Source organism: Cheilinus undulatus, linkage group 22 (assembly GCF_018320785.1).
Source record: "Cheilinus undulatus linkage group 22, ASM1832078v1, whole genome shotgun sequence".
NCBI lineage: Eukaryota > Metazoa > Chordata > Actinopteri > Labriformes > Labridae > Cheilinus > Cheilinus undulatus.
The window spans coordinates 32,295,457-32,311,460 of record NC_054886.1 but is presented as its reverse complement, the minus strand read 5'-3'; the positions used below and the strand labels follow the sequence as shown (position 1 = coordinate 32,311,460).

At 38.8% G+C, this 16,004-nt stretch overlaps 1 protein-coding gene across 1 annotated transcript; it reads left to right on the top strand.

Annotated features, from left to right (window-relative positions):
* Positions 1 to 7: 7 nt before the first annotated feature.
* Positions 8 to 14,439, top strand: abce1 (ATP-binding cassette, sub-family E (OABP), member 1). The gene is made up of 19 exons (XM_041779390.1): positions 8 to 152; positions 4,673 to 4,814; positions 4,899 to 4,984; positions 5,083 to 5,180; positions 5,310 to 5,427; positions 5,654 to 5,791; positions 5,892 to 5,961; positions 6,274 to 6,370; positions 6,450 to 6,539; positions 7,913 to 8,034; positions 8,224 to 8,348; positions 8,513 to 8,609; positions 8,838 to 8,897; positions 11,097 to 11,155; positions 11,242 to 11,352; positions 11,443 to 11,585; positions 13,633 to 13,755; positions 13,835 to 13,946; positions 14,026 to 14,439. The coding sequence occupies exons 2-19, from the start codon at positions 4,712 to 4,714 to the stop codon at positions 14,071 to 14,073; spliced, it is 1,800 nt and encodes a 599-aa protein (XP_041635324.1). The 5' UTR covers positions 8 to 152; positions 4,673 to 4,711; the 3' UTR covers positions 14,074 to 14,439.
* The last annotated feature ends 1,565 nt before the right edge of the window (positions 14,440 to 16,004 follow it).

The following is a 16,004-nucleotide window of genomic DNA, read 5'->3' as shown; positions in this document are numbered from 1 at the left end:
ACGCTGTGTGCGTCTCTCCCGCCATCTTTCCAGCCGGCTTCCAGGAGAGGAACACGTTGCTGGAAAAAAGAAGTTTCACCCTGAATTATTTGTGTTTTAACGCCGTTTCCTGTGTGTTTTTATTTGAGTCTAGGAGCGGGGGCCGCCCAGGGGTAAGTTTTCGTCCCGGTGCTCTTAATTTTGTCCTTTTTTTGTCGTTTGTATTGCTTTAAAAAGATGCGCTGTTACCTCCGCGGAGCAGCTGTCAAAGTGCGGGGCCTCCGATGCTAACGCGAAGCTAACGGTTAGCCTGCTGTTGATAGCCTCTGGTGCTTCACTAGTAGGGCTGCGTTAGCTTCAGCTGAGCTTTTTTATACCTTCAATCGAGCTATCTGGGAACACAGGTAAAGTTTATTAATGGTTTTACAGCGCAGAGTTAAACATGGCTGCTGTTGATGGCAGACTGGTCCGGAAATTTTCTCTATTAGCGTAAAATGTAAGTCAAAATTCGGTTCAATCGTCTGCTAGTTAACGATTTTCTCACTCTGAAAGTCAGATAAGCTCATAAATGGCTACCATATGAGATGTTTACTGAGCATTTCTGCCGGCTGGATAATTTGGGGGCATGAATGAGTCACAGATCTGCGGGTTATTTGAGGACAACTCCAACTTTGGAGCCCGACACCGCCCGTTATGTTGCGCATCTACGTTTGGATAAAAAACAGCGATTTATCGACTAATCGTCCGCAGATTCTCCCCGTTTACTCACTCATGTTTCACAGCATATTGTAAATGTATATCAGGCTTTAAAGCTGGCGTAAATGCGCTGTCTAACAGCCTTATAACCTGGTGTTAGCAGGCGTGTTCGTTCAGTGTGATGCGACAATAAAAGGCCAGACTTTTAAATGGAGTCTGGTGCGACTACAAAAGGCTGCAAAGCGCTTACTGCACCGGGTTTAGCGGCTTCGTCGACGTCAGTTCATCCTCACGAGGCCTGAAGTAAAAACCCTTCAAACCAGAATGAGCATTTAAGCCAGAAAGTCTTAAAATGTGGTGCAGTCAGGATCAGGAGGCTGCTGTAGTGCTACATGTATGCTTACCCATTGTGTAAGGCTAGGATGTGATGTTAGCAGAGTATGGCTGGCATAAAACTGGAAATCTAAATGTAAATACCACACAGGTAAGAATGAAACTATATTGACACCTGGTCTGACACCACAGCAACAAAGGGAACAAATCTCAAGCAAATTTAGTTTTTTAGAGGGTCAAAAATGCAGGCAAGCTCTAGGGCTGGGTATCATTGGTGCCTGAATCGGCACTTTAAAGAGAAATAAGTGTTTAAAAAGTCAGCGGCTGAATAAAAGTTGTCTCGGTATTTAAAAAATTCAGAAGTGAGATGCAAATAGAACTAAAAGTAAAGGAAACAGGTGTTAACTTCTTTACAAAATGTATTTTGAGTCTGGAGAGGTACTGAAATAAAAGACCAAAATCTGCCCTGTCAGTTTCGGGTGTGTTGGTACCGGTACTATGTTGGTACCAGATTTCAGTACTCATCCCTTACAAACTCAGGTTCTCAACCTTTTCAGCCCGCGACCCCCAAAATAAAGGTGCCAGAAACTGGGGACCCCCACTGTACCTTAAGGTGATTCAACAGCCTTACAGGAATAGTTAGCCTATGTGCAGACAAGGCCCCCCATAAGGGTTAGCAAAAGGGCAGCAAAACCATGGTCCATTGTGAAGTTAAGCTGTGATAATAATATTTTATATTTCACCTGAATAATAACCACTCTTCTCAAAGCAACCACTGTCTGTTTTTATTATTCATTTGTGCCATAGTATAAAGCCATTTTACAAATGTAGAATGTAGAAATAGGTTAAAAGTGGCATAAAATTGGTGGAAAATTCAGTGAAATGGAATAAAGAAGTGGTAAAATCGGTTTGAATTTGCAAAAATGGGCTAACTGAGGAAGAAAGTTTTTGCAGAAATGGGTTAAGCTGGTAAAACGGTTATAGAAAATGGTCAGAAGGGTTAATAGTGTCAATAATGGGTCAACAGAGGCAACGACAGAAGTGGCAAAAACAGGCAGAAACAAAGCAGTGGAAAAGGTTTAAAATGGACCAAAATGGGTTTAGAGAGTCTAAAGTGTGTTAAAATTGGTGGGGAAAAGTAGCTAATGGAAATTAGTTCAAATGTGGCAAAATTGTTGCAAAGTGAAAAATATAGGCAAACACGGTTTCAAATTGTGCAGAAATTGGTAAAAAAAAAAAGTGTCAAATTATAGTAACAAAATTTGGATGTAAAAACAAACTGTTCACCTCATGGTCTTCTTCTTGAAGAACACTGAAGAAGACCATTGCGTCCGTTGTGCCTTGCCTAAATAAAAACTACCTAAAAGGATATTTTTGAGTGCTGACACCTCCTTTTCTAGTTTTGAAAAAATTCTCCTTAAATACAGGACTGTTTCAGGAAATATACATGTAATCACGTAACAACTGGAAACGCCGTAGTATTTATGCCAAGCCTGTACGTGGCGCTGAATTGCTTCTTCAAAACGCCGTTTCCATGAGGATGGAATGCCGATACAATAAAATCTTTTGCGTATACTCCTGATTTCGTTTCCGTGTGGACGGGGCCTTAGTCTTGATATTAAAATGTATATCCCCTTTACAGTTTAGTCCATCTAAAACTAAAGAACATTTTAGTCCATAGAAATACAGATTACATTTAAGTCTTTACTTTTAGTCAAAGCATCTGTTCTCTAACTCTGGTGCCAGATCATTCTATGTACCCTGTCTAACCTGGGATCCCTGCTTTCTACAGCTGAAAGAAGAGATGCAGATCTACTATGTTTCGACAGTAGCGAAATGTCACGGATTTGTAATGCATAAATTACATTTTAGTATTCTTGGCCAATATTACACATAGTTTTAGTCAGAGCTTTAGCCATCAAAGATCTTTATCTCATCTTAGCTGGGTCTTTCTCATAGAAAAAGGTATTCAAAGAACTTTTAGTCATAGTTTTCTTCAACAAAGTGAACATTATGGTGATAAAAGTCATAATCAGGATAATACTGATAGATATTAAGATCATGATTCTTATCAGGAATGCACTGATGCATCAATTTAACATCAGAACAGGCCGATGTTGGCTCTGTTGAAACTCAGTGACCTTTTGTAAATAAAGTGAATGAACAGGTATCAGCAGTCAGTGTTTATCTGTTTTGTCTAACTTAGTTTAAAGCTGGTATCTAGGTCACCAAGCAGCTGAATCTAAGGAGAGATTTTTACTGGGTAGAATAAGTCACATAGTGTAGTAGTAGTAGTTTAAGAGGTGAAATGAAGTGATTAAAACATTAGTGTTGGCTAGGGATGCACAGTATGGCTTTTTAGCTGATATCTGATATGCCAATTACAGAATACTTTTAGCTGATATTGATACAGATATTTAAGTGTAGTTCAGACCTAAAACTTTAGTCCTAAAACATTCTTTTAAGTGTCAGGATTGATGATTTATGTCTGTTGGTCCAGCCTAAAACTCCACTAACTTACTTGCATGTACGGCCAATATTTAAAGCTGACATAGGCAGACTTTTACAGCGAAAACATCAATTCCCACTTTTGGCAGAAATGTTCCTATCTGCTACCGATAAACTGATAATATCCAGCATCCCTAAATGATGCTCATGAAAAGCACCACAGCTAAGGGCTGCTTTCACAGTGGTGAAATTCAATCAAGATTAACTGATAGATATTAGAATTATTATTATCAAGGATGCACTAATGCAGTGTTTCCCGCCTTTTTCCATTGAGCCCTCCCTTCACATATGTAAGAAAACTTGTGGCCTTGCAGGACCCCCACAAAGAGCGACTTCTTGCCGTCAAAAATCCACAAAAATTTGAACAGGTTTCATTGCTTAAAGCCAAACACAATGGCTCAAAACACAAGCATTATCACTAAAACCCCTTAGTTTGAACCATTCAGAGGGGTTTCTCATGTTTTTAGATAGTTTGCATGAAGCAGGCAGGCCCTCACACCTCCCTTAAACCCGGTCCCAGACCCCAGTTTGGGAACCAAGGCCCTAATGCATCAATTTAACCTCTAAAAAGGTTGCCATCAGCCCTGTTGACTCACATTAGCCATCTGCAAATAATGTGATATGAAAAAATATTCATGCCAGTGTTTACTTGCTGTCGGTTGATTTACAGCTAAGAAGTCTCACAGAGGACAAACTCTGATCTGTCCTCCTTTTCTTTCAGGAGAGGAAATGCTGGTGCAGCAGGAGTGACACCAGAAGAAGTGATTAAAAACATTAGTATTGGCCGTAATTTTCACAGTGGATTACTTTTCCTCCTCTGTATCGTTTCTGTTCTTACCTCAAAAGATGACACAGAGGGGGAAATCACTTCGACCCTTTATAACGTCTCCACATTGTACACTGAAGGTTAAACGTCAGTATCACACCTTGAAATGTCAGAAATATCAGAGGAGCTGTCAAGTCCTTATTAAGTTGTTTTACACATTTGTGTGATTTAGACAGGGCTTTTCTGCAATTTTTGATATTTAAAACAAAAAATATTCAACATTGCTAACTTCAGGCTTTTATTTTTTTTTACAGTTGACATTTACAGCTCCAGATTTCCTCCACCTTCATTCTCACTCCTGATTCATACTGTCCCCATTTGTGCCTGCAGCTCCACAGGTGCTAGCGTCCGTCATTCCAGCCCTCCATCATGGCGGATAAAAACACCAGAATCGCCATCGTCAACCACGACAAATGCAAACCTAAGAAATGCCGTCAGGAGTGCAAGAAGAGCTGCCCAGTGGTCCGCATGGGTGAGTAAGCGTTTCGCCTGAATCCAGACAGAAACGTAATGATTAACACACGTGTGACACTGAAACACCTTGGTGTGTTTGCAGGTAAGCTGTGTATCGAGGTGACACCACAGAGTAAGATAGTCTGGATCTCAGAGTCTCTGTGTATAGGCTGCGGCATCTGCATCAAGGTAAATGCCACGACTGATTATTTCTGTTTGTCTGAAAGAATATAAAATACCTCATGAGATTTTAGTTCATTCTTTGTGATGCTGCTTCGTTTTTGTAGAAATGTCCGTTTGGAGCGTTGTCGATCGTCAATCTGCCCAGCAACCTGGAGAAGGAAACCACACACAGATACTGCGCCAACTCCTTCAAACTGCACCGGTACGCTGCTCAGACTTTTTGTGGTTTTAGATTGTGCGGCTCGTACATACATCGTGTTTATTCATCCCTAGAATAATCACTGAATCTTGTTGATTATGGGAGTTATCTGAAGTGTATGTTGTCGTCCAGGCTGCCTATCCCTCGGCCCGGGGAGGTCCTCGGTTTGGTGGGGACCAACGGTATCGGAAAGTCCACAGCCCTGAAGATCCTGGCTGGAAAACAGAAACCCAACCTGGGGAAATACGATGTGAGTGATCGGCGCTTCCTGCTGCAGTATCTCTGCAGAGCTGATGTATTCAGAGTGATTGTCTGCTCTAAACTTGGCTGTCCTGATGAGATAAACCAGGGTGGAGCTGCTCACATCTGCCTCTTCATGTCCTCATAAACATCCTGATGTTCTCTTTCTGTTTCCTTCACTAAGAAAAAAAAAACAGCTTCTGTCTTTATTTTAAACCATATGTGATTTTTCCCAGAATCCTCCAGACTGGCAGGAGATCCTGACCTACTTCAGAGGGTCGGAGCTGCAGAATTATTTCACCAAAATCCTGGAGGACGACCTGCGGGCCATCGTCAAACCACAGTACGTCGACCAGATCCCAAAGACTGTCAAGGTAAACGAAGAGGAAGTGGTTCAACACTTCCTGTTTTTGTTTTTAAATGAAAGCGTACAGTTTAAATGGATGGGGCGTAATTCCTCATGTCTGCCTGCAGGGGTCGGTAGGGGCCATCTTGAGCAGGAAAGACGACACAGACACACAGGACCTCGTCTGCCAACAGCTCGGTAAATACAGAAAAACTACAAATTAAACATCTGAAGAAAATCTTTCTCTCCATCTGGATGTTAGTGTGAAATAATCGTCAGCAGTCAAGGCTGGAAACAGGAAGTTAGGGAAATTAAAATCTAGCAAAGACAAACCACAGACCAAAGTTTGACTTAAAGTGGAGATAAAAATGTTTCACTCTGATCAGAATCAAATATTAGTTTATTTAGACGGACGTTTACACTCAGAAGGATTGGACCCTGGCGTTAGTCATAGCAGTCATGATAAACTCCATCTGAAGGATAACCTTTGACCCCACCATGAATGTTTAGATTTGAGTCACCTGAGGGAGAGAAATGTGGAGGATCTGTCCGGAGGAGAGCTGCAGAGGTTCGCCTGCGCTGTCGTCTGCATCCAGAGAGCCGACATGTGAGCAACCCGCTCTGATCTGACCTCTGACCTTTAACTGTCGTTTCCTGGTTTTAATAATTTGGATTTTTTTTCACAGCTTCATGTTCGACGAGCCGTCCAGTTACCTGGATGTGAAACAAAGGCTGAAGGCCGCCATCACCATCCGCTCGCTCATCACCCCGGACAGGTGAGAGAAAAATCACAGGAATGGTGATAATAAGGGGGAAATATGTGGAGGGAGGATAAATGAAGGTAAAATATAAATAAAACAGATGAAGAAGTTCATCATACTTATCCTAAAATATTTATAAAATGAAGAAAAAATGTTAAAACAAACTAAAAGATAAAGGCGTGTCATAAAGATAAAATAACTGTTATTAAATTGTTTAAACAAGGTTAATAGAAAGGTGTAAATGATATATATGTAAATAAAGAATGTAAAGAAAAATTGGAATAAAAGATATTTAAAATATGAACTAAAAATAAGTTGAGAAAAAGAAAAAGTTGAAAAGTTAAAGAAAAAAGGTATGAAAAGAAAATGAGGACAATTAAATAAAAATTGATTTTGAACAAAATAAATAATGTTAGAAGACAAAATTAAATTAAGAAAAATAATTTACAAGAAAATAAATGTGGGGAATGTGTAGAAACGGAAGTTAAAGGGAGTGAAGTAAGTAATTAAGATCATCTTAAAATGAATAACAAAACGACAATATGCAAACAAAAAATGTATTAAAAATAAAAAGAAAGAAAGAACGAAAACATATGACCGAATAAAAAAGTTGAAGGATAAAAAAATTCACTCAAAAAATCCTGACAATTTAAAACATATGAATGAATATTAAATAGAAAACAGTGTGGAAAAAAGAGCACTAGCAGATAATTTAGTAATATAAATTTTACATTAAAATAGTATTGAAAATGATAAAAGTAGGTAAAAAAAAAAAACCTAAAATAATAATATAGTGACAGATTTTTGAAAATAAATTACTATGACAGATATCTAAAAGAATTTGGAGGAAGTGAAATACAAAAATGAGGAAATAAAATCATTAAAAGGAAAAAACTAATAAAACAAATATTTAAATAAAAGAACAATAATAATAAAAAGCAAATAAGAGATTAAAAATCAAAGGAAGGAAAAATTATAAAAACTTAAATACAGTAAAAAAATAAATATATAAAATAAAAATTAATAAAAGGCAGAAGCTTAATAGTTAATTGATTTATCTGAACAAAAAAAGACACGGGTGATGAACACAATAAGTCGAAAAACAATTAAAGTCTCATTAAATACATTTAAAGTTTCCAAATAAAAAATATAAATATGAAAAGGAAAATATACATTGAATAATAAAATAAGGTTGAATTGATACATTGACATGAAACTTTATTTGCCAAAATAAAACATAAAGGATGATAGTAAATAAATTAGAATTAAAGCAGACGAAACAAAGAAATAGTGTTTTATAGACTAAAAACATGAAGTCAAAGTAGACAAAATAACCCTGCCAAATACAGTAAATAAGTAACTAAATGACGATGTTCTGTTGTCTGCAGGTACATTATCGTGGTGGAACACGACCTCAGCGTTCTGGATTACCTGTCAGACTTCATCTGCTGTCTGTACGGCGTCCCGAGCGCCTACGGAGTCGTCACCATGCCCTTCAGCGTCAGAGAGGGTAACGCCCCCTTACAAACACACACAGTCACATGACTGGAGTAAATTAGAGAGGTTATAAGACCAAATAGTAATAAATAGTTTACATCAATTATAAGTAAAACCGATCAAAGAGAGGATAAACTAAACCTTGAATCCACACAGAGCACAGGATGGCTTCAGTAATGAATTTATTTCTTTTCATTTTCAGGCATCAACATCTTCCTGGACGGTTACGTTCCCACAGAGAATCTCAGGTTTAGAGAGACCTCGCTGGTCTTTAAAGTTGCAGAAACGGCCAACGAGGAGGAAGTAAAGAGGCTCAGGCACTATCAGGTTCACTCACATTTATGCACACCTTTAATATTTAATTTATTTAGATCTTTTTATCCTCTGAACTCTGGAATTCCTCACCTGGATGAATGAATACCTCACCTGGATGAATGAATACCTCACCTGGATGAATGACTTCCTGTTGTTTATGTGTTGTTGTTGTTTAGTATCCCGACATGGTGAAGACGATGGGTGAGTTCACGCTAGACATTAAAGGAGGAGAATTCACGGACTCAGAGATCATGGTGATGCTGGGAGAGAACGGTGGGTACTTTTACATTCTGTTATCATGTTTGAGAGATTTCCAGTGTCAGATCAGTTCTGTTTATTAGGAACACTACTCCTAAAGTTAGACATGATAATACGACCAGTGGCTCACCTCGTCATGATCAGAATATTCAGATCAGATTTTAAAATGAACACCTGAGTCGTGTGTTGCCATCCACCACCTAGTATGGAGCTAAATTATTTCTTTTTTATTTATGTGTGCAGGCACGGGGAAGACGACCTTCATCAGGATGTTAGCAGGAGGACTGAAAGCAGACGGTGGAGGTGAGAATCTCAGAAACAAGAATTCTCTCAGAGCGTTCCTCTGGCAGCGTTATAACGAAGCTCAAACACCCATATTCACATGATAATACCAGTGAAACATTAGCCCTAGCTTCCTGGCCAACACTAGCCCTGGCCAGGCTCAGATCCGCTTTGACTAAAAGAACTTTAGTAAACAGGTCATTGTTGGGTCAGACACTCCTGCTTATTTGTCTAGTAGTCCAACATTTGCTAATATTTCCGCCGTGATGTTTACACCAGCTAACAATAAAAACTCTATTTTAAGAAGAGGTACTGAGTGTTAAAGAAAACACTTGGTTAATGTTATTGAATAGAGCAGTGGTTCTCAACCTGGGTATAGGGACCCCCTTGGGCAGGGATGTCCTAACCTTTTCCACTTTCATATTGAAATATTTAGGAATGGTGGGGCCACTTTCATATTCTGTACTTGGAAGATCTTAAAGTCATAAACCAGCCTATTGTAGATTTACTGTAGATATTCTTAGTGATTGAGTGTGCTCATGTGGCTAGTTGGTGGTTGACAAGGCAAATAGCCAATCAATGTAAGGATTTTGGGGAGTCCATTCAGATTTCAGGGGGACCTGGTTGACCCTGGCTACCACTGGCCATGCACCTGGAACACTACTGGTGCTGCTATTTAGCAGGGTTATTCATAGGAGCATTATAAATCAGGGTAACATTGTTACTTTGGTTGCCAGTATGTTAACCATTTACAGTGTCATCTTAGTGTAGTCATAAATTAAAATAAATGTCATTAAATTCTCATCAAAATGTTTGTTTACAGAATTAGCATGGTACTGCCTTATGCTGAAACTAAGAAGTAAAATACAGTCAAGCGAAAGCTTCATGTTCCAATGTGGGCCATTTTTCATTTTATATCAAAAACTTGCTGTGGGCCAATAATAAGGACTGTGGGCCATAGTTTGGACACCCCTGTCCTTGGCAGTAGCGGGACACTGAGAGGGGGCCTCCAGATGCCTTCAAAAACAAAGAATAATTTTAAATTTCATTGTTACCACTTTACACCAATTTTGCCAAATTTTAACGCATTTTTGTCGATTTTAAACTCTTTCCCAAACTTTTTTTCTGCCTGTTTTTGCCACTTCTAAACCAATTTTTGCCACTTTACACCTATTGTTGCCTCAGTTGACCTTTTATTGCCACTATTAAACATTATTGACGCCCATTTTTGCCCATAATTAACCACATTTCACCATTTGATATGTCAATTTCTGCCTATTTTTCTGTCTCAGTTGACCCATTTTTTGCCCATTTGTAATAATTTTTCATCCCATTTCACCAAATTTCCACCAATTTTTGCAATGTTAAAGCCATTTCAGCCACTTTTTAATCACCTTTACCACCTATTTTTGCCCATTTTTGCCACTTTAACTAATTTTTTGGTTATTTTTTTGCCACTTTTTCTCATTATTGCAATGTTCAACCCATTTCTGCTACTTTTTAACTCCACCTCTCCCACCTATTTTTGCCATTAACCCATCTTAATTCTGCTTTTAACAAACTAGAATTACATTTTTAAGAAGGCTGCTTACTACACAAATGAATTTTAAAAAATGTTTCTTTGATCAGAGTGGTTATTATTCAGGTTAAATATAAAATATGGACATCACAGCTTAACTTTACAATGGACCCTGATTTTGCAGACCTCCATAGTCCCCCAGTTTAGCAGCCTTTTGCACATGACTATTCTTGATTGCGCATGGCTGTTAAACCACCTTCAGGTACAGTGGGGGTCCTGGTCCCTGGCCCCTTTATTTTGGGGGTTGCAGGCTGAGAAGGTTGGGAACCCCTGGAATAGAGGACAGACCATGTTTGCAACATTTATGGCACCCCCATGTGGCGTGGTCCTGGAAGGCCATCCTCTTTGTCCCCCTTGCTACTGCCTCGAGCCTGGACGATAACCATCCCCTCTGGTGTCCCTGTTTTCTGTGCATGTTGTGGGAGGATGGGAGCACAGAGAAGGGGGAGGAGCTCCAGCAGCTCCCTGCTGGCTCTGCTGATCCTGTTTTTGCCTCTATTACTACATCTAAAGCCAGCACAGAGGGGGATCTCCTTGCCCCTCCTCCCTGACGTTCGGAGTGAAGCTGAAACATCACAGGTATCATGGCTGGACTAGCCTAGAACAAACCAGGTTAAACCTGAGTGTTTTCTGTGTTTCAGGTGAAATCCCAATCCTGAACGTGAGCTACAAACCCCAGACCATCAGCCCCAAGTTCAAGGTCTGTTCCTCTCCTCAGTTTAAAGAAACCAAGCCTGATCAATGATCAGTGATCAGATGGATTAGTGGCGTGTTTCTGTGTTTCAGGGCAGCGTGAGAGCTCTGCTGCACGAGAAGATCAGGGACGCCTACACTCACCCACAGTTCATCACCGATGTCATGAAGCCCATGCAGATCGAGAGCATCATCGACCAGGATGTAAGCGACACACAGAAACACTGATAAACACTCAGAGATACACAACAGACACACACTGACCCCCCCTCCTCCCCTGCTGTCCCCCTTCAGGTCCAGAACTTGTCTGGTGGTGAGCTGCAGAGAGTCGCTCTCACGCTGTGTTTGGGTAAACCGGCCGACGTTTATCTGATCGACGAGCCGTCAGCGTACCTCGACTCTGAGCAGAGATTGATGGCTGCCAGGGTCATCAAGAGGTCAGAGATGCTCTACTCGTCCTCTTTCTTTTCTTTTATGTTTTTTCTTTCAACATTTACTCCTTTATATACTCCCCTTTTCTTTTATTCTTTCCTTCTCTTTTTAATTTGAGTATTTGGTTTTAAAACTCCTTTCCTTCACATTCTCTCTTGTTTTTTTTTTTGTTTTTTTTACACTGTTTGGTTTCTTTGTATACTTTACTACTGCTCCTTTCTTTCTATAGTTCCCCCTCCCCTTGTTTCATGCTTTTATTCTTCTGCCACTCTTTTCCTCTTTCTCTCTGATTTTCCTCCCCCTTTCTCTCAATTTCTACCTGCTCTTGTCAGTCTTCTCTCTCTTGTTTCCTCAATGGTGCCTCCTTTTCTCCCATTTCCTTATTTTCTATCTTTTTTATCCATCCCTTTTTAATCACTGTTTTTTCCTTATTTTCCTTTTTAGTTCAGTTTTTCTCTGCTTTTAGATTGATTATCTTCTCTGCCTGTTTTTTCCATTTCCATCTATGTTACATATTTCCTCCCTTATTTCATCATGTTTCACGTGTCTCAACCACAACCCCTTTTTGTCTCTGTTCTCACATTTTTCTCAATATTCCTCATTTTGTCCCTCTTCCTTCATTTCTCCTTGATTCTGCCTATTTTTAAAACTTTGTTCTGCTTTTCTTCGCTCATTTCCTCTCTTTATTTTCCTCAGTTTCCTCCCAGATTCTCTCTCATTCCCTACTCTTTCAATCTGATTTCTTCCTTTTCTGCATTCTTTCATCCCTCTTTTCCTCATATTTTCTACTTATTTCTCTCAGTTTTCTGTTTTTGTTCTCCTTTTCTTCCTTAGATATTTTTTCCCTCACTTTTCCTCCACTTTTTTAGAAAAATTTATCTTCTTTCCAACTTTTTCCTGGCTGTCACCCATATATAATAATTAAAAATAAAAATCAACAAAAGAGCTCTCAGCTAATCTGTCACTTTGACTTTTCTTTCCTTACTCTATTTTCCCCAATTCTGCCTCTTATTTTTTTCAGCGTCACCTGTCAAATTTACATCTTTTATTCCCCACACTTTAAATGTAGACCCCCTTTTCTTTTTTAATATTTTCCTCCAGTTTTTGTTTTTACCCACTCAATCCTGTCTACCAAATTCTTTCTAAACTGTTCTTTACTTGCTCCCATTTTTGAGGATTTCCTTCTTTATTTCATCACTTTCTTTACTTAACCCTTACCTTTCCTCCCTGTTTCTTTATAAAATTTACATTTTCTTGACATTTTCTTTTGGATCTACCCTTCCTTTATTTCCTTTTTTTTTTTTTTTTTTTTTTTTAAGTTTTATACTTGTCTTTCTTTGGGCTCTTTTCCTCTCCCTCTGCTCCCTTATTATCATTTTGTCTTGCTGTACTGCCATTTCCTTGCCTTTTCTTGTAGTATTGATCACCTTTTTTTTTTTTTTTGTCCTTCTACTTGGTAGTGATTGGCCATTTTTCCACATTTAAATAACTCTGTTTCCACCACATTTACTCTTTTACTGTGATCTCCTCTTAAATTCCCTTTTATTCCATTACTTTTAGTCTTGCTTTTCCCTTTCTCCGTTAATATTTTCCCTCATTTTTCCATCCTTGCTTACCTCTTTTCCCTTCTTTCTTCTCATTTGAAGTTTTCTTTATTTTATTGTACTTCTATTTCCCATTTCTGCTCCTCTTTTACTCTGCTGTCCAACTTAAGTTTCTTCCCCAGATTCTCCCTTTTATTCCCCTCACTTTCTTTCACTCTTCCTTTCCTCCCTTCTTTCTGCTTATTTCACTTATCTTTTTCTTAGTTTCTTCTATCATTTCCCCTACTAACACCTTGCTTATTTACCCATTTCCTCCTCCTCTTTTGCTCTGCGTTCTCCCTTTAATTTCCCCACACTTTGAATTTTGACGTCCCCTTTTTACTTCTCTCTTCTTTCCTCCTCTTTCTTCTCATTTCTCTCCTTTTTTCCAGCCTTTTTCCTGTCTCTTCTCTCTTTGTTCTACATTTCCTCTAAATCCCCTCTAATATAAACTGTCTGATGTTTGCAGGTACATCCTCCATGCTAAGAAGACGGCGTTCGTGGTGGAGCACGACTTCATCATGGCGACGTACCTCGCTGACAGAGTTATCGTGTTTGATGGGATTCCCTCCAAGAAAACCTCGGCCAACACGTGAGACATTAAAATAAATCTCTTATGTGAAGTGGTTTTAAAGGGGCAAACATAAAGGCTAAAGTTCTGTTCCTCTTAGTCCTCAGAGTCTGCTTGCCGGGATGAACCGCTTCCTGTCGCTGCTGGAAATCACGTTCAGAAGAGACCCGAACAACTTCAGGCCGAGGATCAACAAACTCAACTCCATCAAGGTAAAACACTGTTAACCAGCATGTTTTCGATAAAGTTTTCTTTGAATTGACTCTAAAAAACTGCTGTTTCTCCTCTCAGGACACGGAGCAGAAGAAGAGCGGGAACTACTTCTTCCTGGACGACTAAATCCATTTCCTGCGTGACCAAGCCGCGGCGTCCTGTGATGCATTCAGGCGCACAGTGAGCGTTGGAGCAGCGGCCTCCACATTTACCACGAGAACAATGGGGCTGCGTTCACCAAACAGCAGACATCATAATGAGAGAAAGAATAACTAAATTAAAAAACTCCCATCAGCCTTTGTGTCCTGGGCTGCGTTCAATAGCCAGCAGCAATGTTGTGAAACGTTTCAAAATAAAAGTGCATTGCATTCAGTGTCCGTCAGCCTGAACATACGGGGCTGCGTTCACACGCCAGCAACATTGTGGAACATTAAGCAGCGTATTTTAACTCTCATGCATTTACAGCAAATGATAATAAACTGACGAAACAACCACCGGCTGCTCTGATTCATTCATGTCTAAGGTTTTACATTTACTTAGAGAAGCTTCCTTTACTTCTGTGTCCAAGAGGAAACTGTTTAACGTTTCACTGCACTAGTTAGCTTACAGCTTTATTTAAAACAGTTCTGCTCATATATTACAATTGAGCTTATTAAACTCTAACACTATCAGTTATATACATGCAAATTTCATCTGTTTCCAAAAGGTTTTACAGAAACATCTCAGAAAATAAGATTGCGAAAAAGGTTTTTTTTTTCTCATGTAATTCAAGTAAATTTCCATGTATGCTGGAGTCCTCATAAAAATTCAAATGTTTCAAGTATTTTTGTTTAAATGTAGATACATGATCTACATAGCTACGTAGACAATGTAGATGGTTTAGCTATGTAGACAAGTAGCTACATAGTCTATGTAGCTACGTTGTGAACATAGTGTAGCTATTTAGATAATGCAGCCATGAGGATAACACAGCTAAATAAGCTACATAGTTGTGTTATCTACAGCTATGATACCAATGCAGGTAGATACCGTAGCTACATAGCTGTTATCTCCATAGCCACGTAGTGTAAATGGCTTTTGTAGCTATATACATAAGATATATAGTTGATAGCTATATAGATAATGCAGCTATATAGCTAACCTAGGTACATTATCTACATAGCTATGTAGATAATATACCTAGGTATGCCTTAGCTACATAGCTATGCTATCTCCAAAGCTACATTATCTACATAGTTAATGTAACTATGTAGATGATGCAGCTACATTAACTTCATAGTTGTGCTATCTCTAAAGCTACATTATCTACATAGTAAACATAGCTAAGTAGATAATGTAGTGATGTAGCTGCATTAGCTACATAGTTGTGTTATCCACAATTATGTAGTTAATGCAGCTACATTATCTTTATAGCTATGTAGATAATAGATGCCGTAGCTACATAGCTGTTATCTCCATAGCTACGTAATGTAGTTTTTGTAGCTATGTAGATAATGTAGCTATATTATCCATATTTATGTTACATTATCTACATAGGTCATGTACTTACATAGTTAAATCTAACAAAATACATTAAGGTAGCTAAATCTTAAGCTAACAAAGTTACATTAGCTACTTCCATAAGGTAGCTGAATCTGAAGTAGCTGAAGTAGTTACGTGAATGGTGGCTTGCTTTGGCTTCGTTAGCTTATATCATATCTCACTGGTAGTGCTACGTAAGCTAATGAAGCGTTTAAGATATGCAGTCTCTCTCATCCTTCATGGAATTTAACCGTTTTTGGATTTGAGAAGTGCTTGGATTTTGGATCAAGAGCTTGAAAATGTAATTGTATACCTCATATTTCTCAGTACATTTAGAAAAAAACAGAGGGTTTTACAAATGAAACAACAATAAAATAATTGATACATAATAATTTTAGGGACACTTTTACTCTTGAGACAAATATCTGGCAGTAACTGAGTAAACCTGAGGCACTGGTTTTCATTTTTTGTGGATCATTACATTCACATTTTCATCAAAAATTTACTGACAATCGTGTTGTTTTTGGTAGATGTTT